General features: G+C 45.2%; 1 protein-coding gene across 2 annotated transcripts in view; it reads left to right on the top strand.

Moving 5' to 3' along the window:
* Positions 1–27,582, top strand: part of FAM3B (FAM3 metabolism regulating signaling molecule B) — a 105,063-nt gene that overhangs the window by 63,081 nt on the left and 14,400 nt on the right. For both annotated transcript variants that reach the window (XM_075332898.1, XM_075332897.1), the window contains exons 2-3: positions 10,742–10,885; positions 26,620–26,743. In XM_075332898.1, coding sequence (XP_075189013.1) covers positions 10,792–10,885; positions 26,620–26,743 — 218 coding nt within the window. In that variant the 5' untranslated portion in view covers positions 10,742–10,791. The remainder of the gene's footprint in view (positions 1–10,741; positions 10,886–26,619; positions 26,744–27,582) is intronic.

The raw sequence follows: 27,582 nt of genomic DNA, 5'->3' as shown, positions 1-27,582 counted from the left end.
CTCAGTATATAGAAATATGTATTGCCGGCTATTTTCAGTTTTTCTATGATATAATATTGGACATACATCCCTCTCATTGTAGCGATATTTATAAATCTTGTTCCAGATTTTCACAGTGGCTCCTTGGACACGCCATGAATAATCCACCCCTAATAGCTGAGAAGTGAAGGCTATACAATGGTATTATGCAGGCGGGGTGTCTGGATATAGAGCACGTTATGCAGCAGAACCTGAAAATCCAGTTTTATTGATAGTAATCTTCTATTGTGCCCTATACCCGGTCTATGGCTGCTCCTCGGGTTATGCCTTCCCTTTATCTTATCGTATGACAAATACTTCTGTCTATCTGTAAATATTAAAAGGCTACAGTCAACAATGCACCGTCTACAGATTGTTTTTGCTGGAAACGGCTTAACATTGGTGCGGTTGGGCTAGTGGGGATGTTCTGTTTTGTTTTTTTTTTGTTATTGATGTTTGTATTTGTCTATATTTATTTGCACTTTTCTATTGTTTTTCGCATTCTGACCTTCTTCTGACTTCTTGCAGCCTCCACGTTCTTGGCAATTCAGACTGGAAGTGCAGTGGAGGCGGGGAAGAAGCAGTCCAAGTGCATTGACACGCCCCCACTGCACTTTCAGCCTGATTTGCATATAGCTTCTACTATAGATTTCTCTTCTTCCACTGGAACATTTCATTTGCTCATCCTCACTAATGCTTGTATCCGATTTATGGTAAGAACGTCATCCACAATTAGGAAAAGCATATAGAAATTAGGTCCAAAAGTAGGTGGACAGTATGTGTAATAGGGTTATCAAACATGGTGTAAAGTAAAACTGACTCAGTTGCCCTTAGCAACCAATCAGATTCCACCTTTCATTCTTCACGGACTCTTTGGAAAATGAAAGGTGGAATCTGATTGGTTGCCAAGGGCAACTGAGTCAGTTTCACAGATCCAGTTTTCACAGATATTATTTTCTGTCCACCCATTTTTGGACCAACCTGTGTGTGTGTGTGTGTGTGTATATATATATATATATAATGTGATTGTAGGAAAGTGAGGGAGTAGAGCTCCTATGCTGTTTCCTCACACTAGGGGTCCCCTAAGCTATCCCCACAGCCTCAGAATTACCCGTAAAGGTTGAGATGCCCAAGTCCCGTGCCTGGCTAAGCTCCTGCCCAGACCAGAACTGATCTCATTCCCCCTTCCCACCAGGGAAGGAAGGGAAAGCATATACTGAAACTCAGATAATGACAGACAGAGGAAAACCAAAACTCTGACACACTGCAAACACACAGAAACCAACAATGAGAGGCTAAGGAGAAAAGCAAGAGCAGGAAGGCAGCGACAAAAAGACAACAAGGGTTAACTCCAGAACAGTTCACAGCAACAAGTACTAAAACCACCAATTAGTCTGGATCACCTCACCAGACCAGCTAAGATAAACTAAATCTGGCATAGAAGGAAGGATCTAGCCAGCATATATAGAAGGCGAGCAGATGTGATTGGCTCCCTCACAACATGTGATCAAAGGAGACTCACAAACAGACCAGCAGACATTAACTCTTGCTAGCCTGCCTATGAACTACCAATCTGATGGTCGACGCCGAGTCTGCCTGCGCTGACAACAGACCTCAGAGAGAGGTTATAAGGTGGAGTGTCAGAATCTGTAGTCTGATCAGATCCCAACACCGCAATGTTTGTAAAAACCTCCGTGTGACAATATGTCCATCTATCCACTGCCTGGAAGTCCATAAGCCTTTGTATACTTTGTGGCAAAACTTAAAGGCTTTGTTCCGTGCATTTGTTTTTTAAAGACGGGTATAAAATAGGAAATGAAGCCGTGCTCACGATCACCGATGCACCGCAGCCCCGGTTTTGACACTTACCCCTATCTCTGCATCCTCTATCTCAATACACTGAAAATGGCTGGAAACGTTGCTCGGCCAATCACCAGCCCCTTTGGTGATCCACCCTAGTTAATGATTGGCTGAGGGGGGCTTGTTTTGGCATTTCTGGTGTTCCTAGATGCAAGGACCATTAAGGTGGTGTCACACACAACGACGCAGCAGCGATCACGACGACGACCTGACCTGATCAGGATCGCTGCTGCGTCGTTACATGGTCGCTGGTGAGCTGTCAAACAGGCAGATCTCACCAGCGACCAGTGACCAGCCCCCAGCCAGCAGCGACGCGTGGAAGCATGCTGCGCTTGGTAACTAAGGTAAATATCGGGTAATCGAGCGCTTGGTTACCCGATATTTACGTTGGTTACCAGCGCACACCACTTAGCGCTGGCTCCATGCACTCCTAGCCAGAGTACACATCGGGTTAATAAGCAAACCGCTTTGCTTATTTTCCCGATGTGTACTCCAGCTACGTGTGCAGGGAGCAGGGAGCCGGCACTGGCAGTCTGAGAGCGGCAGACGCTAGTAACCAAGGTAAATATCGGGTAACCAGCGAAGCACTTTGCTTGGTTACCCGATGTTTACCTTGGTTACAGTTTACCGCAGGTTGCCAGACGCCGCCTCCTGCTCCCTGCTCGCTTCATTTCGTCGCTCTCTCGCTGTCACACACAGCGATGTGTGCGTCACAGCGGGAGAGCGACGACCAAAAAATGAAGCAGGACATTCAGCAACGACCGGCGACCTCACAGCAGGGGCCAGGTCGTTGCTGGATGTAACACACAGCGACAGCGACGGGACGTCGCTGCTACGTCACAGAAAGTGGTGACTTAGCAGCGACGTCGTTGTTGCCATCGCTGTGTGTGACATCACCTTTATGCAAGGTGCAGGGGATCAGTAAGGGTGAATATAATAATCTGAGTCTTATAAGTGCTTTAAGGTTTAAGGGGTTTCCCTCCCTTTAACCACCCAATTGCAAAGTCACAATGGGCAATTATGAAAGCCGAGCCTTCACGGATCGGAGTGTGTTGGCATACCCTAGTGATTCTCCACCATGTTTTGTAATGGGAATAAGAAAACCGACCAAGGCAGCATGTTACATTTATACAGAGTAGATATTGAAGGGAATCTGTTAGCAGGTTTTTGTTACCTCATCTTAAGAGTAGCATGATGGAGATAAAGAGATCCTGAATCCAATGATATATCACTTAGATTACTGGCTGCACCCGTTCATTCACAATCTGAATTTTTAGGTTTAGCAATACAGCAGAGCTGAGAGAGTTGTCCCGCCCACACCGGGCTCTCTATATACATTGTATATTGACTGTGAGGTGTCAAGCACAGCAGGGGGTGTGCCAGACTGCCGTGCGCATGACATTTTAGTCATGGCAATGAAAAGCCCTGGTATAGCAAATAAACAACAGATCGGACTGTGACAAGACAGGCATCCCTGAATTCTCAGTGTTAACCCTTGCAACATGCTAGCTTAATTTTACATAGCAAAAATCTGCTGACAGATTCCCTTTAAGGGCTGCTGCTTCTTTCTTTGTAGAAGCATTCATTGGCCATGGATATATATGGGAACCTTGTCAGTGGAATACAAAATGAGTTTCCCGTTAGGTTGCCATGAAGAACAGAAGGGCTTGATGTCTCTTTTTCCTACTATAGGGGTTACATGGAGTCCGACACCTTGCACCCCCAACCGATCAAGTGAGATGTTCTCCGGCAGGTGAATATAAAGCATGCGTGGGGGGGAGCACAGGAGCCACATTGCTGAATGTACAAGGCCAGAGTGAATTTCAGCTGACGGTGGACCCTCTAATGGGAATTTTCAACCAGGGCTCTGGCCACCCAGTAACAATGGAGATGGAGCCAACCATTACTGGGCCCATAGACTCTGAGAGTTGTTTTTCGTGTCCCTCTTTGTCACAGGGCGGGGGTTATAAGTGTCGGGTGTGATGTGGATTACAGATCATTTTCACTCTCGAAAAACCAGTTGAATTATATTATCTTTTAAGGCCGCACTTTGCAGTCTGTGGACTTTGTCATGATATAAAAATCCATCATGAAATCATTAACCTGCGCTTGAAGTACTGAAATATATTAAAATATTGTTTATATCCTGTATAGTCGCGGAGAACGGCATCTGGTAGTCTCGAATCCGGTGGAAAAAAAAATCTAATTTTTATTTATTTATTTTTTACATTGGGGGAAATTCCTAGAATTATATTGAGCTATGAAGAATGGTAGGATTGGCTGGAGATTATTATATAGTTATTATGGATAGACAGGGAGGAGGGGGATGGAGCTGCAGACCCACACTCCTTTTAGTTTGAAAGCACGGGAGTGAGATGGGTGGAGTAAGAGCAGATGGAGACTTTACTGTCACTCAGGGTTTTGCTCAAAACTCGCCGAGTGTCATGGCAGCATCAGACGCTGTTCACACTACAGATTCTGACACTCCACCCTATGGTTTCTCTGGTGTTTCTGAGTTACACAGGCAGGCTCGGGCATCGACCAGATGTGTGCACATTAATGGTTGTGCTAGCAAGAGTTAAGGCGGCGTTACACGCTACGATTTATCTGACGATATGTCGGCGGGGTCACGGTTTCCGTGACGCACATCCGGCATCGTTAGCGACGTCGTTGCGTGTGACACCAACGAGCGACTCCGAACGATCGCAAATAGGTTGAAAATCGTTGATCGTTGACACGTCGTTCACTTTCAAAATATTGTTCGTCGTTTGGTTCGCAGCAGACATATTGGTATGTTTGACACCCTGCCAATGACAAACAACATCCAAACGACCGCCTTGGTCAAACAATATATCGCTGATCGCTGTTGCGTCATTGGAGAGATGTGTACGTGTGACCGCTAATAAACGACCTATGTGCGATCTCGGCAAATCGGAACAACGATCTGGGCGTGTCAGATTGCTAACGAGATCGCCAGATAAAAAGTAGTGTGTAACGCCGCCTTTAACCTCTGTTACCCTGCTGTTTACCTCTGGGATCACATGTTGGAAACCTAGTACATTTACTCCCTGCCTTTTTAAGATGGTGGAATCTGTTTTCCCATGCCGACTATAGTTTATTGCTGTGTTGGTCTGTGTTGTGTTGTGTCCCAGTCCTGCTGGTGATTATATTGCCTGGTGCTTGGAGTTTTTGTGGCATCCTTTTGTTGTCTTGTTGTTTCCTCCCTCATCTTATTTTCCTCCTTACTTCTTATTGACTTATACCTCTGTGTGAGCATGCTGTGACTTAGAGTTTTGGTTTCCTCTGTTTGTCTATCTCTGTTAGTTTTATCACACTCCTGTCACAGCCCTCCACTGGGGTAGGGAGGGAGTATAAGATCAGGGCTGGTCAGGAGCAGGGTTAGGAAGGCGGCTCAGACATCCTCACCTTCAGAGGTAACTCTGAGATAAGGGATAACTAGGGTCCCCCCTAGTCTGAGGGTCAGTCGAGGAATCCCTGTTGGCTCCTCTCCCCGATCATCCTGAGTGTCTTGCCAATTCTGCTACCAGCCACCGCTTTCCTTCTGCAGCCTTCCTTCTTGTCGGTCCTTCTAATGCGCCAGCTTCTTCAATACCCTCCAATGCCAATGTTCCTCATATATACAGTACATACCCTTCCTGCATCAGAGGAATAAGATCTGTTCAGCTCAAGTCTTTTTCGATGTCCGTTTGTCCCATATTATTTGCTTTTATGACTCGCCTTGACTCCCTTTTCCTGGCTGCCGCCTGCTTTGACTCCCTATATCTTGGTCCCGTGTATTGTAAATAAATACGTGTCAATAATTAGAAAAATGAGTGCTTTCTGCCAAAAATAGCGCTGCACCTGTCCATGGGGTTGTGTGTAACAATGCCGCTCGGCCCCATTCATTCAATATAGCTAAACTGTAACACTGGACACAAGTGACGCGCCCACGGGGTCTTGGAGGACACGTGTCTCCGGGCCGTTGTCGGTTTGGGATGTCACAGCGGCCTGGCCCGGTTCCGTGACCCCGGCGGTGTCAATGAATTGGGGGGATGGGGTGTGGCGTTAGTATTTGTGACGCCACCTGTGGTGTGCGGCCAGTATTAGCCGCCGCTGCGGGAGGTCTTCTTTAGGCCGGATGATAACGCACCTCGGGTGTTGCAGCTCTCCACAGACAGAGCTCAGGCCCCAGGAGGATTTTGGGGGTAGTAGTTGTCCATGGGGCAGGTGCACAACGAGGGGAGCGCCGGCAGTGATGGGGATGACACAGAGGGTACCGTCGGAGTTCTTTACTCCCTGAGATTACACCTCCTTTCAAGTGCTGAGTCCCGTTGTTATGGACTTCAGCCGATCCCGGACAGTTCGGAGGTCAAGGCCGTTGTTTCCTTCTGTGTGTCCTTTCCAGTGGTCTTCCCTCCACCCCAGCTCCTGGGCCGTGGAACGGGTCACGGGTGCTTGTTGCACTCCCTGCCAACCCCCGTTCTTCCTAAGAACCCGGGTCGAGCCTTCATCTCCGGACCACGGGCCCCTTTCTATTCTGTGTTCTTTTCCTGATGCGTCTCTTCCTGATGCCTTCTCGACCCCCTTCCTGGGTGCCGACCTGGCGCTAACTTGTTCTTAGTGAGATGGCTCCTAACTTTCCCTGAAGGTGCCTTGCCTCCCGGGTTGCTGAACTAATGAGCAGGAGGTCCCGTACCACGTGATGGCCACCCCAGCACCTACCCTAGCCCGGTCTCAGTGCAAGAGCTCCCGTATTATGTGTTGGATGTGTTATGGTGGTTTACCGGTGATGACCTCCTCCGTATCCAAGATGAATACTGCACCCCGGATGAGGTGCAGTACTCTGTGGCGACTGAAGCCACAGGGGCGCCACACAAGGGTGGAGTTGTTTTTGCAAAAAAATCAAAACGCCATTTTTTTTTTTGTTATTTTGCACAACTACCAAGTGGGTCTGTCATTTTAATTTTTATTTCATAAATCAACCATAAATAGGAAAATAAACAACTTTGTAATATATCTTATCAGAGAAATCTGCTTCTTTCTACTTCTGGAACTGATCTCACTCTCAATTGAGGGGGAAAATGTGTATTCAGTAAAGACAGATTTTCCTATTACTGAGATAGGAGATGACAGTTCTATGGAAGAGGAGGAGGTAGAGGCAGACACAGACAATCTGCTGCAAGTTCTCCAAGGAGGAGGAGCTAGAGAGGTAGACACAGATTCTGCTGCAAGTTCTCCTGAGGGAGAGGAGTTAGAAGCAGACACAGACATTCTGCTGCAAATTCTCTTGAGGGGAGGATCTAGAGACAGACACAGACATTCTGCTGCAAGTTCTCCAAGGGGGGGAGCTAGAGAGGCTAACACAGACATTCTGCTACAAGTTTTCCTGTGGGGGAGGAGCTCGAAGCAGACACAGACATTCTGCTGCAAGTTCTCCTGAGGGAGAGGAGCTAGAGGCAGACACAGACATTCTGATGCAAGTTCCCCTGAGGGAGAGGAGCTAGAGGCAGACACAAAGATTCTGCTGCAAGTTCTCCCAGGTGGAGGCGCTAGAGGCAGATACAGACATTCTGCTGCAAGTTCTTCCGAGCTGGAGGAGGTAGAGGCAAACACAGAGATTCTCTTGCAAGTTCTCCTGAAGGGGAGGAGCTAGAGGCAGACACAGATATTCTGTTGCAAGTTTTCCAAAGGGGAGGAGCTAGAGAGGCTGACACAGATATTCTGCTGAAGTTTTCCTGAGGGGGAGGATCTATAGGCAGAAACAGACATTCTGCTGCAAGTTCTTCTGAGGGGGAGGAGCTAGAGGCAGACACAGAGATTCTGCTGCACGTTCTAATGAAACAACAGTTACAGTTCTTCATAGAACTTTGTAAGCACCAACTGTCATCTCCTTTCTCAGTAATGGCAAGTTCTATATTCACTAAAGACACATTGGGACTTGATAGTTTTCAGAATGAAATATCAGTCCAGGAGGGGAAAGAAGCAGATTTCTCTGATAAGATATACTACAAATGACATAGTTTACGTGCACTATTGATTTATGTGCTAGAAATGAAAACGACGGTTACTCTTTAAGCAAAAAGTGGTCAGACCTGAATCTACGGTGTTCTGTAAATAGTATCGGAGCGCAACATGCCACCCATTGTATCCTGTGTGCACTATAAGCCGTAAAGCCTGTTGAACAACTGGCAGCGTCTATGTGCCTCACCGGCTGACGTGCCGTCATCATGGCAGACCTTTGTAATCCCACTCTCCCAATCACTCAGACATGGAGACCAGCCCTTTAAGAAAGTTCACGCTTTTTATCTGCTTCTCATCTGATGGATATGTGGTTCCAGCAAACATCTGTGAGATGCCGGACTACTAGTCATGGTGTAGCCCCAGCCAGGAACACAACTATAGTGGGTGCTCGGCAGCAGTTACACCAGTTTCCTGCAGCCTTGAGGGACCCAAAAAGTCTTTTTGGTCCATTTAAGAAGACCACTACTATTAATATCTTACCGTAGAAGTGGGCGATTTTTCAATTTTTGCTGGCTGTCAAGACAATGAAGCGTACCCCAGCCTCAACAACATATATTGCAAATGCCCCTGACTTAGATTGACACCAATCTTTAAGGTGGAGCTCTGTTAGAGGCAGATGATGGCTGAATAACACAGCCATCATCTGCCAGCATGGATGCGGGCTCAGCTCCTGAGCGTGCATCAAAGTCAGGAAGCCAACATATGTTGTACTAGTACGTCATTTGTCGATAAGGGGTTGATAGTTGGGGTACCTGTAACAGATTTTACATTGGGGCTCACGAGCTTCATGTTTTCAAGCGTTAGAGTGCTGCATATATTAAAGAGAGAGGGACCCTATATCCATCAGTGGAATGGAGCTTCATCATGGTGCCCTGTTTTGTTTCCCAATACGTAAGGGTTTGAGGTTGACGTCAACCTCCCAAACTTTTCAGTGACCCTTTTGCCAATTTCTCCCCCTCTTTTCTTGCTAGCATTACAGATCCTCTGGAGATACGAGTCCTGCCACCCCGCAGCAAAGGAGATGACATTGTCATGGTCGTAGTGTGAGAAGTCCGATTACATGGCGTGACCGTTGTGATCCCGACCTACTGATGGTGCACTACAAAAAAACACGCTCAAAGGGGAACACCAGAGGACCTTTAACAATAGTGGGCCCTGCCGCTAGGGAGGGGCAAGATGGGACACCTTCTGCACTGTACCCTACGCTCCCTAGCCAGCCCTATACAGGTTCTTTCAACCTGTCGCCCAGCAGGATAGCTTGAACCCTAGCAAGCTCTGCAATTAAACCTGGCTAGTTAGCTGGCCAGTGAGGAACACTAGTCCCACTGCTGCACTAATACAACACAAAAGGTAGGAAGACAAACATGTTTTCTCTGGCTGGTCTCCCCGAGATCAGTGATTGTTTTGTCTTGTTGGTCTACTAGGCATTGCTCCCACCTAGCCAGAATCCTACTCCACACTGGTGAGGGGCAATACCCCAAAACAGCTGTCTGTGGATGGATACCTGGCCTTGGTATTTCCCTTGTCATATCTTTAAACTCGTCAAAGAGTTGGATATTGAGTAAAAGGGCCACTTAATATGGTGGTTATGGTGGTCTCCTAAAAAGAGCCACTCCTTCGCTAGGTCCTTCCGGGAGGGATATCTGGCCATTTTCTGTGTTGAGACTCCTAACAGAGGCCCCACGGACCTTTTTGATTTGCATACTTCCCAGGGGGCAATGCAACTAGGATTTCACTGTGTTGAGTGCCCTGGCTGGCTGCCGGCAGTGTTTTCTCTGGCTGGTCTCCCAGAGATCAGTGATTGTTTTGTCTTGTTGGTCTACTAGGCATTGCTCCCACCTGGTCAGAATCTTACTCCACACTGATGAGGGGCACTACCCAGAAACAGCTGTCTGTGGATGGATACCTGGCCTTGGTATTTCCCTTGTCATATCTTTAAACTCGTCAAACAGCTGGATATTGACTAAAAGGGCCACTTAATATGGTGGTTATGGTGGTCTCCTAAAAAGAGCCGCTCCTTGGCAAGGTCCGTCCCGGAGGGATATCTGGCCATTTTCTATGTTGAGACTCCTAACAGAGGCTCCACGGACCTTTTTGATTTGTTAAGGAGGGGCAAGATGGGACACCTTCTGCACTGTACCCTATGCTCCCTAGCCAGCCCTATACAGGTTCTTTCAACCTGTCGCCCGGCAGGATAGCTTGAACCCTAGCAAGCTCTGCAATTAAACCTGGCTAGTGAGCTGGCCGGTGAGGAACACTAGTCCCACTGCTGCACTAATCCAACACAATGGGTAGGAAGACAAACAGGGGGGGGAAAGGGATACATAAATCAACTCCATGACTGTAGACAGACTCCGAGGCAGAGTGATGGGCTCAGGTCAGAACCCCATAAGCTCCTTCCACCTAGGCGGCCAGAACAGAATGGATTTTATCAACAGCCAAGGTTGATGGATTGCCACTTTTTGAAGGTGAAGGACTTGGTCACAGAGCGGCTGCCCCTGACATGGACTGTTAATAAGCTACTGGCAACAAAACTGACATTAAACCCTTAATACATCGAAGGAAAGGGAAATACATTTAATCTCCGGAGTCTCACCAGGCTAAGTGAGTCTCAGGGCCCAAACATGTCACAATAACAGAAGACGTCTGTGACTGACATCAATCAGGAGACAGACCCCTTTCTTCCAGAACCCCATGTATAGCCACATAATCGGACTTGCCAACTCTCCTGGAAAAGGGGAGAGATCTCCCGGGTTGCCGGATCAGTTGGCAAATGGGCCTCGGTTTCCTCTTTGGTGTCTACGCCCTTGATTCTAATCATGTGTTTCTCATTGATTGACAGATACCGTGAAGGTGGTGGGCCTGATATGTGCATCAGTGTGCGCCTGGTACATGGGGTATCTCTTCGCGGAGATATTACCGGAAGACTCCTTACAGACAGCCATTGGAAGTATGCAGAAAATGGGCATGAAACCGGTAATAAAAGGTGAGTCCCAAAATATACAGTCTCTCATATTGGTCACCCAATCTGTGGTTTACGAATAGCCTTCATTCCTAAAAGAACGCTCATCTCACGGCTGACGACTGCGACGTATAAAAGTGCGGTAAGGGGTGATATCACGCACGGGTATGTATGGAAATCTTTTTAGAATGGATTGCAGAATAAATCCATCTCATGAGTGAATTTTGTCCCACAAATGTAAATTGTTTGCCACATAAAAGTAGTAAAAAAACAAAACAAAAACCAAAACAGAAAATTAGTCGTTTGTGAAACAATGATAAAATAGTGGGCTAGAATATAGATTAAAAAAAGTAAAAAAATAAATAAAGAAAAAAAATCACCATATTGGATACTTTGTGACACTGGATTTCTTTGTGTAGTACCGTGTTTGGTGGTGATGTCTGTGCCACATAGAATCACAGAACCTCACTTTGTGACTTTGGGTTTAATCTTTTTAAGTATTTTGTGTTTATAAAGTACCAGCTGTAGTACCCGGCATTGCCCGGGTTAGTAACTGTCTCTCTGTCTCTCTCCCAGTCTCAGCTGTTAATCGTTGGCACTTCCCTTGTGTCTTTAAATATCTTCATTTCCCCTCACTCTTTGCTGGTGATAAACAAACCTACACAGGCCCTGGATGCAAGCAGTCGGCTTGTATCCATCTGAAGAAACTTTATGGTTCATTACTGCATTTCTTCATGAGTCTTCCTGGAGATCAGCTGTTTATAGGCTTTCCCCTGTGTGTGATCCCTGTGTGGTTTTTTTTTAGAGCTTAGTGGGGTTGACAAAGCGCTCATCCCACCTGTTCCCTACCTAGGACCCAGTTTAGGGTCAGTCAGGGTCAGGTATCCGGCTAGGCGCATACGTGCGAAACCTATGTAGGGTAGTCAGGGAAACCAGGGGCCAGTGGAAATATTGGTCAGGGGTCACCATCTTCCCCTTTCCTAGATACAGCGTTTCCCTTCCCTTTCTCCTTATGCATGGTACTTCTCTATACCTAGCATGACAGTTAGAGCACGGCAGCCCAAGAGGAGATGCTGATTGGCTGCAGTGCTCACATGGCATAAGACTCTCACACGAGCCCTGTGAGACACAGCGCCGGTCCAGGAAATAAGTTTATGGTGTTTTTATTTTATAAAAGGGACAAAGGGGTCGTCCATATAGCAGCCAACCCCTTTAAGCACCACCCCTTTAACCAAGTCCTGCCCCCTTTGTGGTCTCTTGGCCAAAAACAGAAGGGAGCAGGAGACTGCTGCCCTGCACTGCCTATAGCTGCACCCCTGGGTTGGGGATATGATTCACACCGTGGCGTATAAACGGATTTAAAGTGGTATTCCTACATCCAAGATCCTATCCCAATATGTAGTAGGCAAAATAATACTAATATTAGCAAATACCTCCAATTAGAAATGTAGTATAGCCATGTCTCTTACCTCATGTGCAGGGCATTGCAGCTTAGGTATCCATAGTTTCGAGCATGAGCAACTAACTAACTGTCACTATAGAGTGGAAGTAATCATGGATATCTAAGCTGCAATGCCCTGCACATGAGGTAAGAGACATGGCTACATCAGGAGAACTATACTACATTTCTAATTTGCGGTATTTGCTAATATTATTATTATTATTATTATTACATCTACTACATATTGGAATAGGGTCTTGGAGATGGGAATAATGCTTTAAACCATATAGAAGTTGGAATCAAGAATGAGGGGGGCACAAACTTATAGTAGAGGGGGGAAGATCAGTTGTAGTGGTGCTTTCGTTTTTTTCTCTATCTACCTAAAAAATTAAAGTGCGCAGAATTTTGGCTCTTTCATACGGAGTTACATACTGTATGGTTCTTGTCCAGGTCATTGTGATCTTCTCTGACCTCAAACAATCAGTGGTTCATTGTTTTTCATTGTCATTGCCCTCTGAATGGCTTTTGGTTGAGGATTTAACAAAAATTAAGTTAAAGGTAACCTGTCATCAGCTTTATACAACAACAGTATAAATGGCCATTTAGGTCTGGAAAATATAAGGTTATTGATGCCTGTATAGCCCTAAAGTGCTTCTCCAGTGCTAAGAAATCTGACTTGTGATGATGCCTTAGATATGTGGCCTCTACAGTTCACTATAGAAGTCTCTACTACAAGAAAAATAATTTTACAGTGTCCTGCTTGGTCTATGACGAAACCAAAATCTGACCTTTCTGTGTTCATTAAATGATCAATATTTCAGCTTTGCAGCAACTTTATTTTCATAACCTAAACCAAATTTGGGAAGGTTTCATCTTTCAAAAGAGTAATTTATAAAACCAATGGATGAATTTAAAGTCAGGTTATCAGCTTTTATTTACATAACCTTGATAAGTGACAGAACTTTTGTCAGGGAGTGTATGACAACAGCAAGAGGACAGCCAGCTATTTCCAAGAGTTACACAGACTCTACAATATAAACTGATAGTACATTTTTAATAATGGATATTTAGACACTTTCTGCATTTGCCATCTAGGTAGCAAATAAATATTCTCTAGAAAGCTCTCTACTACAAAAAAAAATATTTTTACAGTGTCCTGCGTGTTCTACACTCCCGGACAGACGTTCTGTCACTTATCAATATTATGTAACTAAAAGCCTATAACCTAACTTTAAATTCATCCATTGGTTTTATAAATTACTCTTTTGAAAGCTAAAACCCTCCCAAATGTGGTTTAGGTTATGAAAATAAAGTTGCTGCAAAGCTGAAATATTGATCATTTAATGAACACAGAAAGGTCAGATTTTGGCAAGACAAAGGTTTTGTCGCCTTGTCATATAATGCACCCAATCCTAGTTTACATCCTCACCTGTGATCACTAAGTGATCGGTTAATTAGTGGGTGTGTATAAAAAGAAACCCAGCACCCCAGACCTTCACTTGAACTGCAACTTGACCTCTGACAACATGCCAAAAAACCACCCTGCGACCAAAGCCTTGATTATCAAGAGGCTGAAGACCAGATCCATTGCAGAGGTGGCTGGCACCTTTAATGTGTCTCACCGTCAAGTACAAAGAATTAAAAAAAGATTTGAAGATACTTGAGATGTTTTTGACAAGCCCACGTCCGCTAGACCCCGCAAGACAACTGCTCAGGAGGAACGTTTGTTGGTTAGAAAATCCAAAGCCAGCCCCTTTTCCACTGCAGCAGAGCTCCAAAAGGCCTGGTCACCTCAAGTCCCTGTGTCAACTAGAACAGTTTGTAGGATTCTGTCTCGAAATGGCCTCTATGGTTGAATCAGTGCCCAGAAGCCAAAACTAAACAAAACGCAATTAAAAAAATGTGTGGCATTTGCTAAGTCCCACAGCCTGCTAAACAGATGGACACTGGAAAAGTGGCAGAAGGTGGATTTCTCAGTTGAATTACACCACAGCTGCTGCAAATACTGCAGGAGACCTACTGGAGCCCATATAGCTCCAAAATACACCCAGAAAACAGTTAAGTTTGGTGGTGGAAAGATCATGGTCTGGGGTTAAATTCAGTATAGGGGTGTGTAAAACATTTGCAAGGTGGAAGGCAATATCAATAGCCTAAAATATCAAGAAGTATTAGCTACCTCTTACATTCCCAATCATAAAAGGGGTCAAATTCTGCAGCAGGATGGTGCTCCATCTCATACATCCATCTCTGCAACAAAGTTCCTCCTGGCAAAGAAGATCAAGGTGCTCAAGGACCGGCCAGCCCAGTCACCAGACATGAACATCATTGAGCATGTTTGGGGTAGGATGAAAGAGAAGCTTGGAAGACAAAAACAAAGAATCTAGATGAACTCTGGGAAGCATGTAAGACTGCATTCTCTGCTATTCCTAATAACTTCATCAATAAATTGTATGAATCATTGTTGAACCGCATGGATGCAGTCCTTCAAGCTCATGGAAGTCACACAAAATATTAAATATGGGTCTAATAGCAGCTCAACTTCATTCACCAATGTTATGCAACATATCTTTGTATTAGAAGTTAATAATTTGTTTGAATTTCACGTTACTTTCTGTGGGCTACAAAACTTTTGTCTTGCCAAAATCTGACCTTTCTGTGTTCATTAAATGATCAATATTTCAGCTTCGCAGCAACTTTATTTTCATAACCTAAACCAAATTTGGGAAGGTTTCATCTTTCAAAAGAGTAATTTATAAAACCAATGGATGAATTTAAAGTCAGGTTATAAGCTTTTATTTACATAACCTGGATAAGCGACAGAACTTCTGTGAGTCTGTGAGGGAGTGTATGACAACAGCAACAGGACAGCCAGCTATTTCCAAGAGTTACACAGAGTCTACAACAGAAACTGGTAGTACATTTTTAATAATGGCTGTTTAGACACTTTAATCATTTTCCATCTAGGAAGCAAATAAATCTAGTACTCTCTAAAAAGCTCTCTACTACAAAAAAAAATATTTTTACAGTGTCCTGCTTGATCTATGACAAAAGCAACAGGACAGCCGGCTATTTCCAAGAGTTACACAGAGTCTACAACATAAACCTTTAGTATATTTTTTGTTTAATAATGATTGTATAGAAAGTTTCTTCAGTTTCCCTCTAGCAAGCAAAGGAATAATAAAAACATTTCTTTGGAACAAATATTCTTAGCCTTGGAAGTCCAACAATCCTTTAGAACGTTTTTTCTGAAATGGTCAACATAATTTTAATAATGTTTGCATAAATCAACAGTAAAGGAAATGAGAAGATTCCTTGTAATGTAATGAAATATCCTTCTCCTCTATTCCTCTTTTCCAACTTCTTTCAGATTGAAACATATTTATTGGGTTTTTAAGACAAAGGGATTTAGTAAGGATAAGCTGGGGAAGAATAGGGAAAAAAAGGGAAGAGAATAAAAGAGAGGGGAATACTTGTAGAGAACATTTTATTGATGGGTTTATTTCTTGGCATTGGATCTACACCTCCAAAACTATAAGGCTGTGTTCACACCTCTGTTTTGAACTTCCGTTTCTAGAAACAGACACAATTAATGCAAAAAATGAATCTGTTGCATAACTGATGCAAATAGAATCAGAGGGACCCCGTTGATTATTAAGGCCCCCCATCTGGGATCCCTTATGTGATCGCTTTAAAAATTGAAGGAAACAGCATCAGACTGAGCTATTTCTTACGTTGTAAAATCTCACATATAGCTGGGCTCAGATAATAATACTTAGTGGGCTCCTCTATTTACATTTGTTATGCTACAGATCCATTTTTTTAGAATGATTACTTTTGTCTGTTCCTGAAATTGGAAGAAACAGAGCGTCAAAAAAACAAGTGTGAACATAACCTAAAAACATTAAAGGGAACCTGTCAGGTCCAATATGCACCCAGAACCACGAGCAGTTCTAGGTGTATATTGCTAATCCCTGCCAAACCGTCCCTGTATACACAAGCATAGATAAAGAGATCTATAGAAAAGTATTTCTAAAGATCCTTTATGATATGCTAATGAGGTTGGGGACTAGTCCCCTGGGCGTTACTTCCCCTGACTAGTCCGCCCTCTCAGCTTGTTAGTACGCCCACAGGGGTGTACTAAAATGCTACTCAATGCAGCATCACCAGCGGTGATGCGCGTACCTGTGTCCTCGGTGAACGCTGAACCCAAATGTCTCGGACTTCCGGTCATGCGCACTAGACCTGTCTGTAGCCAGGACGTGTACACCGTGTACACCATACTGCGCATGATTGGAAGTGCCGGAAAATTCAGCTCAGCGTTCACCGTGGATACACGTATGTGCATCACCACTACATAGCAAGTTAGCACACCCCTGTGGACATACTAACATGCTAAGAGGGCGGAAAAGTTGGAGGAAGTAAAGCCATTGCGACTAGTCCCTTGCCTCATTAGCATATCATAAACGGTAAAGATCTCTTTATCTATGCTAGTCTATACAGGGACGATTAGGCAGGGATTAGCAACATGCACCCAGAACTGCTCATGGTTCTGGGTGCATATTGGGCCTGACAGGTTCACTTTAAGAAATTAGCGCAGAATTCTTTTCAAGGAACACTGGAGGACTAGTAATGACTGCATGCAATGCCTCTCTTAAGATGCACTTGAGTTGGAGCGTCAGGTGCTGAATGGAGTAGTCACCGGCCAGCGTCCACCTACTTCTCCTGACATTCGCCATATATATTTACATACATATGGTATATATGGCAGAAGTTTGGAGATGGTTTATGGAGCCGCTTCCATATTCAGTTGCTTAAAGTACTGCAATTCGAGCTGGCTCTAATTACAGTAGGTTTACCCCTTAGCTGCTGCTGTGAACACTGACCACAACATCTACAGGGTAAGAAAAAGAGAAGACCCTTCTGTCACTTTTACTGGGCCTCCAAGATGCAATCTGTCACAAGGGGACTGTTAGGATAGCGGGGAACAGGGGCTCCTATGTCGTTTCTCACAATAGAGGATATCCCTAACCTCAGGGTTACTCCTGATGGTGCAGATGCCGGAGTCCTTTCCTGACTATGTTACTGACCAGTACTACTCTGATACCCCCCCTCCCACCAGGGAAAAGTGGGGATGGAGAGATGGAAACAGATAAAGACAGACAGGGAAAACAAAAACTCTGACACACAGCACACATACACACACAGGAATAGACAATGAGAGACTCTGGGGTAAAGCAAGAGCAGGAAGGTAACGACAAAAAGGCAACAAGAGTTAACTCCACAGCCGCACTCAGCAATAATATAATACCCACCAAATTGTCTGGATCAAAACACCTCACCAGACCAGCTAAGATGAACTATAGCTGGCAAAGGTGGAAGGATCTAGCAAGCATATATAGGAGGGGAGCAGATGTGATTGGTTTCCCCACAACATGTGATCAAAGGAGACTAACAAGCAGACTAGCAGAGATTAACTCTTGCTAACCTTCCTATGAATTACCACTCTACAGGTCAATGTCCGAGTCTGCCTGCGTTGATCAGACACCAAAGACGTTATCGAACAGAGTGTCAGAATCTGTAGTCTGAACTGAACCGTCAGCAAAGTTTGTAAAAATCTCCGTGTGACACTCAGAACCCAATGGATTTTTGATATGTCACCCAGGACCCCACTGTGGGGCCCAATTTAGACTTTTGCTATAAGACCCCAGCTTATCTATGTACGCTCCTTGAGAACGGATGTTCATTCTAAATACGAACTGACGAAATTTTCCAATGACTTTTTCAGGCCTGGTAGAAAAAAAATTACTCGTCTGATTGTCGAGCAGGAGGTCATCGTGATCTTATCGAGCAAGAGGTCATTGTAATCTGCTCTAATCTCGGACAATGAATGAGTTATTGTTTTTGATTGTTGCATGCTTCTATCTTTTTGGACTTGTCAGACATAGTGTCTCTAGTGATATAAATTATATCAGTCCAACATTTTATAGCTTTTTGCCATTTTTATGGGGGATTTTTTTGTACTTTTTACTACATGGTAAACCTGTCACTATCACTGCCTGGTCCTGGGGCTTGAGGGGCATTTGTGGAGCCATAAAAGAGTATTTCCACAAAGCCTCATCTCCTCTAAGAGGTATCATACTGTAGTAAAAAAACAAACAAACTGTGTCATAAAAAGTTACTTCTCCACATCCAAGAAACTTGTGGATAATATTTTATTAATCAGTTTTCTTCTGCGCATGCGCCAATCCCGACTTCACTTTCTTGTCATTGGCTTCTAAGTGTATTATCCGCAGCCACAACTTTGGGTAGCACAATTTTGCAATGCACATGAAGTACTGACATCACATACATGGGCTCCCTAAGACTCTGCTTCTTACAGCGCATGCGCACAGTGCCTGTACTGCACACGTGCTGTGAGAAACTGCTTGGCAAATATACGTGACATCAGTGCTTATGATATGTACATTGGGGCACAATCATCACATGGTTTGCAGTCTAAAGGGTAATATTTCTCCTTGTGGAGAGTGACATGCTCGACATACCAGAGTAAGGAGACTTATAGGCCATACAATGCTCCTCTAGAAATATAAATATGCAATTTGCCTCTTTAGATGTCACGCTAGGTACAGGGAAGTACCAAGTGAACAGCGAAAGGGAAGGGATACCCTGGGTCTAGGATAAGAGGAAGATGGTGACCACGGACCAAACCTACCGCTGGTCCCTGGGGTCCCTCACCACCTGAGATGGGTGCTGCACCTATGCACCAAGCCGGATACCTGACCCTAGGTATCCCTAGGGGAGATGGTGACCCCCGTCACCAAACCTACCAATGGGCCCTGGCTTCCCTCACCACCCTAGATAGGTTCCACATCTATGCACCAAGCCGGATACCTGACACTAGGTATCCCTAGGGAAGATGGTGACCCCTCACCAAACCTACCAATGGGCCCTGGCTTTCCTCACCACCCTAGATAGGTTCCTCATCTATGCGCCAAGCCGGATACCTGACCCTAGGTATCCCTAGGGAAGATGATGACCCCTCACCAAACCAACCAATGGGCCCTGGCTTCCCTCACCACTCTAGATAGGTTCCACATCTATGTGCCAAGCCGGATACCTGACCCTAGGTATCCCCAGGGGAGATGGTGACCCCGTCACCAAACCTACCGCAGGGTCTTGGCTTTCCTCACCACCCTAGATAGGTACCACAGCTATGTAATGAGACGGATACCTGACCCTAGATATCCCTAGTGCTGGGCCGTAAATAGGGAACAAATGGAATGAACTCTTCATCAACCCCACTATACACTATAGAAGACACAAGGAGGACACGCAGGAGAAAAGTGCATAACTACTTATCCACAGATGACTCGGGTAGAAGTTCAGGTAAGTTATAACAATGATACAACAGACGAGTACAAGCCATCTGCTTGTAGCCAGAGCTTGAATGAACTGAATAATATCACCAGCACCAGTCTAATGTTCTGCTCAATTGAACAAGTGGAAAAATGTCATATATAGATGAGATAAGACACTTCTAGACACCTGTTGTGCTGCTTATCACATCAGACAGAACTCTGTTTCAGAATGCCCGATCTTGTCTAATCTACCTTTCCGACAGGAGTACTATTGATTTATCCCCAAGGATGTAGAGCGTTGTCACCTGATGCCATGAAAATCTAATCTGCCTAGAAATTACAGGGTTTATGGCCATGTTAATGACTTTTTATAGTATTCCTGACAGTAACTTTTAATAGGATACACCTGCCTATGAATTTCAAAGCTCAATGAGGTTACCCAACCAATTTAGTGCTTTAGTAAAAATTTGTAAGGAGGGTTCAAATCAAGAAATTGTTAAGGTTGCCCATATTATTGCACCGGTCAAATTTTTAGGAAATGCGGATTGCACATTTTATGTTACTACAATAAACCTCATTTCAAACCAGAAATATTACTCAGTCCATCAGTTATTACATATATGAAACTGAAATAGCTGCTGCAAAAACCCAATTTTTTTATAAATGAAAATGTTAACATTAATAGGGGTGGCCAAATTTTTTAATATGACTGTATATGTTTTTGGAATCCCTCATTGTATGCCATACTCATTTTCCAATGTCCCAAGTTTAGAATCGGTTATGTTACGCTTGGCTTTGTATGGGTGTCTTCAATGGCTTCTTTCGGGCCTTGAACCCTCTCCAGTACATGTTGTTTTATAAAGACTTTGAAATTGATATCTGCTGTTTGGTACGTGTCATTTCCAAAAGCAAGTTCACATCTATCACCACTCACAAACATTATATTACATCTATGCATCTGTATAGATGCACCAAACCCATTATTCCGCCTTTGGCGGAGCAGGATGTCGATTCAGGTGACAACTGTGGTGCAGTGGGCAATATATAAAAGGCTGGGCCGGTAGAGAGAAGGTGTAGTTGATGGATGCCCAGATTACCAAGGAAGAAGACGTGTGTGCAGTAGGTCAGGCTCATGTTGCCTGCAGTGGAATGATCGGGAAGTGTGCTGAGCCCCAGACGAACACAAAGACTGCATACGATTACCAGTGGAACCTGAAATCTGAATACCATCGTCGGAGAAACCCCAAGACCAAATACCATTGCCTGAGGAATCCGATGACCGAATACCATCGCCAGAGGAACTTGAAGACGGAACACTGAACATTAGTGAACCGCGAGCTTTAAATGATAGTAAAGGTATAAGGGTACCGTCACACTTTAGCGATGCAGCAGCGATCCCACCAGCGATCTGACCTGGTCAGGATCGCTGGTGCGTCGCTACATGGTCACTGGTGAGCTGTCAATCAGGCAGATCTCACCAGCGACCAGTCCCCAGCCAGCAGCGACTTGGAAGCGATGCTGCGCTTTAAGGGAGCCAGCGTCTGGAAGCTAAGGACACTGGTAACCACGGTAAACATCGCGTAACCAAGCGCTTGTTACACAATATTTATCTTGGTCACCAGCGCACACCGATTAGCGCTGGCTCCCTGCCCTCCTAGCCAGAGTACACATCGGGTTAATTAACACTCACAAACATTATATTACATGTATGCATCTGTATAGATGCACCAATCCCATTATCCCGCCTTTGGCCAGGTATTAATGAGTGTTGGCTGGACCCGGGCTCGTGCAGCCGTCCGTACAGTATACCGTAGAAAGGGATTATTTACTGGGGAGTGAGTTGTTGGTGAGGCCAACCGGGTGCTGCGGTAACTGATGGTGGGACAGTTAGGGGAGGTGTAGTCCCTGGTGTATGGGCTAAATGGCTGTGGAAGGTGACATGCAGGGTTGTACCGGTGTACTCACCCGCGCCCGGATCTACGTCGCCTGTGAGCCTGCTTGCCGTCTGCCACCTAGTCCAGTAGTCCATGGGCCCCAACCCCTGACTACGCTATGCTTCAGACTACTCCACTTCAACTCTCAGTACTTGACTACAGTGGTCCCGCCCCTGACATCTCAGGACCCCTAGTTGGGCGCTCCCATCTGCCTGGTCCCGCCCACTGCTATGTCCTTATTGTCACGAGGGGGTGACTAGGCTTTACAGGTTGTTTGGTGTACATGAGTGTGGGGATTGTGTGGTGGTATGCCAATGAGGGTGGAGTATGGTACAAGCACTGTAACTACCGTGTTTTGCCAGGGCATCACAACCATATGCTGAATTAAGTAAAGCAGGCTGCAAGATTGAACCAACATAAATTTATTATTACAATGAAAATGAAACAATGAATTAAAATTACACACAAATAACAAAATTTAGTTGCCCTCTTCATATCGGGTGGCATATCCTGGCCGGGTGGGAGACGACAGTTGGGATAAAAATGATTCATTTGAATAAACGGGATACTGTGGGGGGAGGTCACGGTGCAAGCTTGGTGGAGGCATCCTCTTTGGTGTACTTCGTAGGGGCTGTGGATGAATCCATGAAGTTGAATGATGGGGCTGGTTCATCTTACATATAGTATCAGTCTCATCAAGTTCTCCTCGTCCTGCCTTTCTTAGGAATTCGAACATTAGTCTCTCTGCTTGCTCCCTCTGTGTGGAATCCAGTTTGCTGAGTCTGTCTGACGCAAATGTCGCAAAGCTATCAACTGGAGTGCTTTTTGGCTGGGATAGAAGTTTGTATCATAGTATCATAGTATCATAGTTTTTAAGGTTGAAGGGAGACTCTAAGTCCATCTAGTTCAACCCGTAGCCTAACATATTGATCCAGAGGAAGGCAAAAAAAAACCCCAATGTGTCAAACAAGCTCCAATGGGGAAAAAATGTCCTTCCTGACTCCACATCCGGCAATCAGACTAGTTCCCTGGATCAATACCCTGTCATAAAATCTAATATACATAACTGGTAATATTAAATTTTTCAAGAAAGGCGTCCAGGCTCTGCTTAAATGTTACCGTGTTTCCCCGAAAGTAAGGCCCTGTCTTACATTAATTTTACCCCCAAAAGTCCCACCCTGCCTTACTTTCGGGGGAGGCCTTACATTGGAAAAAAAATGACAATCCTCCCCCCCTGCAGCCTCCCCATTGTTTGAGATCCGGCATCCACCCCTTCCTCCCCCCTGCAGCCTCCCCATTGTTTGAGATCCGGCATCCACCCCTTCCTCCCCCCTGCAGCCTCCCCATTGTTTGAGATCTGGCATCCACCCCTTCCTCCCCCCTGCAGCCTCCCCATTGTTTGAGATCCGGCATCCACCCCATCCTCCCCCCTGCAGCCTCCCCATACAGTGGTTCTGCCCCCCACTCTGCCACCACACACACTGACACATACGGTACCGGTACAGCCCCACACGGCACCCACACACATATCGTACCGGTACCGTACACTGACACATACAGCCCCATACGGCACCCATACACATACCGTACGTACACACACACACACAGCCCCATACGGCACCCATACACATACCGTACGTACGTGCACACACGCACACGCACACGCACACGCACACGCACACACACACACACACACACACACACACAGAGTTTCGGAACTTACCGAAATCGGAGCGAGCCTGCAGGCGGTGACGTCGCGGCTGATTTCGGCCAATCAGCTGCGAGCCGGCTGACTGGCCAATCGCAGCTCGAGCTGAGGGCCAATCAGCTGCGAGCCGGCTGACCGGCCAATCGCAGCTCGAGCTGAGGGCCAATCAGCTGCGAGCCGGCTGACCGGCCAATCACAGCTCGAGCTGAGGGCCAATCAGCTGCGAGCCGGCTGACTGGCCAATCACAGCTCGAGCTGATGGCCAGCAGGCAGCCTTGCGGGGGCCATTCACCGGAGGCGGACCACGGGTGGCACGAGACTGGAGAAGGCTTGGATGGAGCGAGGGAACAGCGGCAGCGGTAAGTTCCTGTACTTTCCCCAGGGACCCCCACCCATATGCGGCCTTACATTCCCCGGCCCCCCCGCTACCCTGCCTTACAATCGGGGGGTGCCCTACATTGGCGGACCCCCCCGAAACCCCCACCCTGCCTTACTTTCGGGGGGGTCCTACTTTCGGGGAAACACGGTAGTAGTGAATCACTCATTACAACACCATGCGGCAGAGAGTTCCATAGTCTCACTGCTCGTACAGTAAAGAATCCTCGTCTGTGGTTATGATTAAACCTTCTTTCCTCAAGACGTAGCGGATGCCCCCGTGTTCCAGTCGCAGGCCTAGGTGTAAAAAGATCTTTGGAAAGGTCTCTGTACTGTCCCCTCATATATTTATACATTGTGATTAGATCCCCCCTAAGCCTTCGTTTAATAACCTGTCTTGGTATTGCAGCCCCCCCATTCCTCTAATAATCTTGGTGGTCTTCTCTGCACCCTCTCCAGTTCAGCTATGTCCTTCTTATATATCGGTGACCAGAATTGTACACAGTATTCTAAGTGCGGTCGCACTAGTGACTTGTACAGGGGTAGAACTATATTTTTTTCATGAACACTTATACCTCTTTTAATACATCCCATTATTTTATTAGCCCTGGCAGCAGCTGCCTGACACTGTCCACTAAAGTGAAGTTTACCATCCACCCATACACCCAAGTCTTTTTCTGTGTCTGTTTTACCCAGTGTTCTACAATTAAGTACATAATCATAAATGTTATTTCCTCTACCCAAGTGCATGACCTTACATTTATCTACATTAAACTTCAATTGCCACTTCTCAGCCCAATCCTCCAATTTACATAAATCTCCCTGTAATATAAAATTATCTTCCTCTGTATTGATTACCCTGCAGAGTTTAGTATCATCTGCAAATATTGAAATTCTACTCCGCATGCCCCCAACAAGGTCATTTATAAATATGTTGAAAAGAAGCGGGCCCAATACTGACCCCTGTGGTACCCCACTATGAACTGAGACCCAGTCCGAGTACGTACCATTAATAACCACCCTTTGTTTCCTATCACTGAGCCAGTTTTTAACCCAGTTACTTATATTTTCCCCTATCCCCTATTGTTCGCTAAAGAGTAAAATTCAGCGGATGTCACAGGGACGGCCTTCCTTTTGCGGAAATTTGTTCGCCTCATTTCACCAGAGGGCGCAGGTGCCTCATTATCCTCCACAATCGGCTCGATAGATGTGGTGGGGTTCTCGTCCAATTGGGGCCTCACCATATCTGTCTGAGGGTTCTGCGGGAACAGAAAAATAAATGTTAAGTAAAAGCCATACATTTTAATAGGTATTATATTTAATTTAAGTGTGACAAAATTGTATTGGAGTGTACTTATCTGAACTGGAAGGGATAACTTTGCAAAACTGCACAATAAATCATAGTAACAAGAAGTTACTATTTTGTATTCATCAATGGCATGTACATAAAAAGTTGTAATGCTATGTACCATGAATCAAATAAGGTACTTACATCTACAACAGCGGAGGTGTTGTCATCGATCGGGATGTCATCGATCGGGATGTCTGTTTGCGGATCCTGGTTTGTTTGGTAGGAGCTTTCCATCCTTCATGGTAGCTCCTGGTCCCTTGTGAATTCTAGGAGATTATAGTACCACAAAGGTGAAACATACACCTGGTCGGTGCCGGCCCCAGACTTTTTGGATTTTTCCACCTTGTTAACTTCTTTCTTGTAAACAGTCCGCAATCCTTGTATTTTCTTTTTAACAAGTTTGGCATCCACCGCCTCGCCTCCACTGTGTTTTTTAAAAAGCTCCACCAATTGGGCATAGGCCTCTTGTTTTTTTATTCTGTCCGAATACTCTGCTGATTTGATTTTCCACAGGCAGGGCAGTGATTTATACAAATCCAGAAGCTCACGCACAAACTCTTCTTTGTTGTAATAAGACATCTGAAATAAAGAATGCAAAAATTATATGTAAACATAACAGAAGTTACAATAAACTAATCACAATTTTTGGTTATGGTGTGGCAGAGACTAAAATGGCCGCCCCCTGTTCTATGTGTGGCAGAAACACAAAATGGCGGCTGTAGCTGAGAGACAAAAGAGCCAGCGATGCTAGGATAGGACACATTACAAACGGCACTATGGATGTACGCATATGAGACCCCCTGTAAAAGGCATTATACACACAGATAAAAGCCAGCCACTTTAATTAACTCACATAATAAATACTAACTTGTTATAATAGCAAGAACATTAAACAAAATTGAGACCCCCCCCCCCAAATAAGGACCTACCTTTTCAAAGAGGTATATGGCTGTCTATCAATGAAAAATCCTGATGGAATCGCAAATCGCAAATTCGATCTCACCGTAAACACTCGGGAACGCAGGAGGGATGGATCCGGGTGCAGATGCGGCTTTGACCCGAAAAACCCCAACCAAGCGACCGGGTACAAAGGACGAAGGAATCAGGGTGGAGTCGCAGGTTCTATTCTCAAAGCAAAGCTCAAAAGAAGTGACAAAGGGTGACGCGATACAAAATTTAACCGCTAGAAATGCCCCCTGCCTGCCCAATCAGAACGGAGGGTGTGAAAAGGCGACGCCCACCCGGCCGCCCAATCAGAATGCAGTATTGACCACCAATCAAAGCGGAGGGGGTATGGAAAAGGCGACGCAAATGCACGCCTACGTGGCTCACTGCGTTTCACTATGCCCCTAATGGGATCGGAATCGTTAACATTGTTGCTGTGTGACAGGGTCCCGACGATTTGCAAGATCGATATACGGGACGCATGCTCATTCCTAAAGTCGTTATGTGTGACACCTTACATGCAATTTCAACAACGACTCAGCAACGATCCAGGAAGTGTGACGTAGTAGCGATCTCGTTCACGATCTCGTTATGTGTGACTGGACCTTAATGTGTACATCACCAGTATGTTTTGTTTTTTTTGTAGCTCCACCACCTATGAAACAGAAGTGTGCTGCATGGAGAACCTGCTCTTTCTCTGAGGTTGTGTATAGAATACGAAGTGGTGGTGGATTGAACATCCAACCTGACATCTGCCTGGAAGATGAAATGTAAGTAGATGTTACCTTATTCGTAATAAACTCCGCTGCATGTGGGAATTTGACATCATAGGAATGATCTTTAGTCTGCAGGCATAGCTGCCGTACCCATGGCGGTGCAACAAATATGTTTCCTTCTATTTTAATTTAAAAAGAGTGTGCCAGGGTATATTGTACCCACCCTTACATTATTTTTCATTCTAATTACACATGGTGTATTGCACATTTACTATACAGTGGGTACAGAAAGTATTCAGACTCCTTTAAATGTTTCACTCTTGCTTTCATTGCAGCCATTTGGTAAATTCAAAAAAGTTAATTTTTTTCTCATTAATGTACAGTCTGCCCCCATCCCCCATCTTGACAAAAAAAACCTGAAATGTAGAAATTTTTATACATTTATTAAACAAGAAAAACTGAAATATCACAAGGTCATATGTATTCAGACCCTTCACTCATATTTAAATCATATGCTGTCCATTTCCTTGTGATCCTCCTTGAGATGGTTCTACTCCTTCATTGGAGTCCAGCGGTGTTTAATGAAACTGATAGGACTTGATTTGGAAAGGCGCACACCTGTCTATATAAGATCTCACACCTCACACTGCATGTCAGAGTATGAGAATCAGGAGATCAAAGGAACTGCCCAAGGAGCTCAGAGACAGAATTGTGACAAGGCACAGATCTGGCCAAGGTTACAAAAGAATTTCTGCAGTACTCAAGGTTTCTAGGAGCACAGTGGCCTCCATAATCCTTAAATGGAGGAAGTTTGGGACCACCAGAACTCTTCCTAGATCTGGCCATCCAGCCAAACCGAGCAATCATGGGAGAAGAGCCTTGGTGAGACAAGT

This window comes from Anomaloglossus baeobatrachus, chromosome 2 (assembly GCF_048569485.1).
Source record: "Anomaloglossus baeobatrachus isolate aAnoBae1 chromosome 2, aAnoBae1.hap1, whole genome shotgun sequence".
NCBI classification, from domain to species: domain Eukaryota; kingdom Metazoa; phylum Chordata; class Amphibia; order Anura; family Aromobatidae; genus Anomaloglossus; species Anomaloglossus baeobatrachus.
This window is presented reverse-complemented; position numbering and strand designations above follow the sequence as displayed.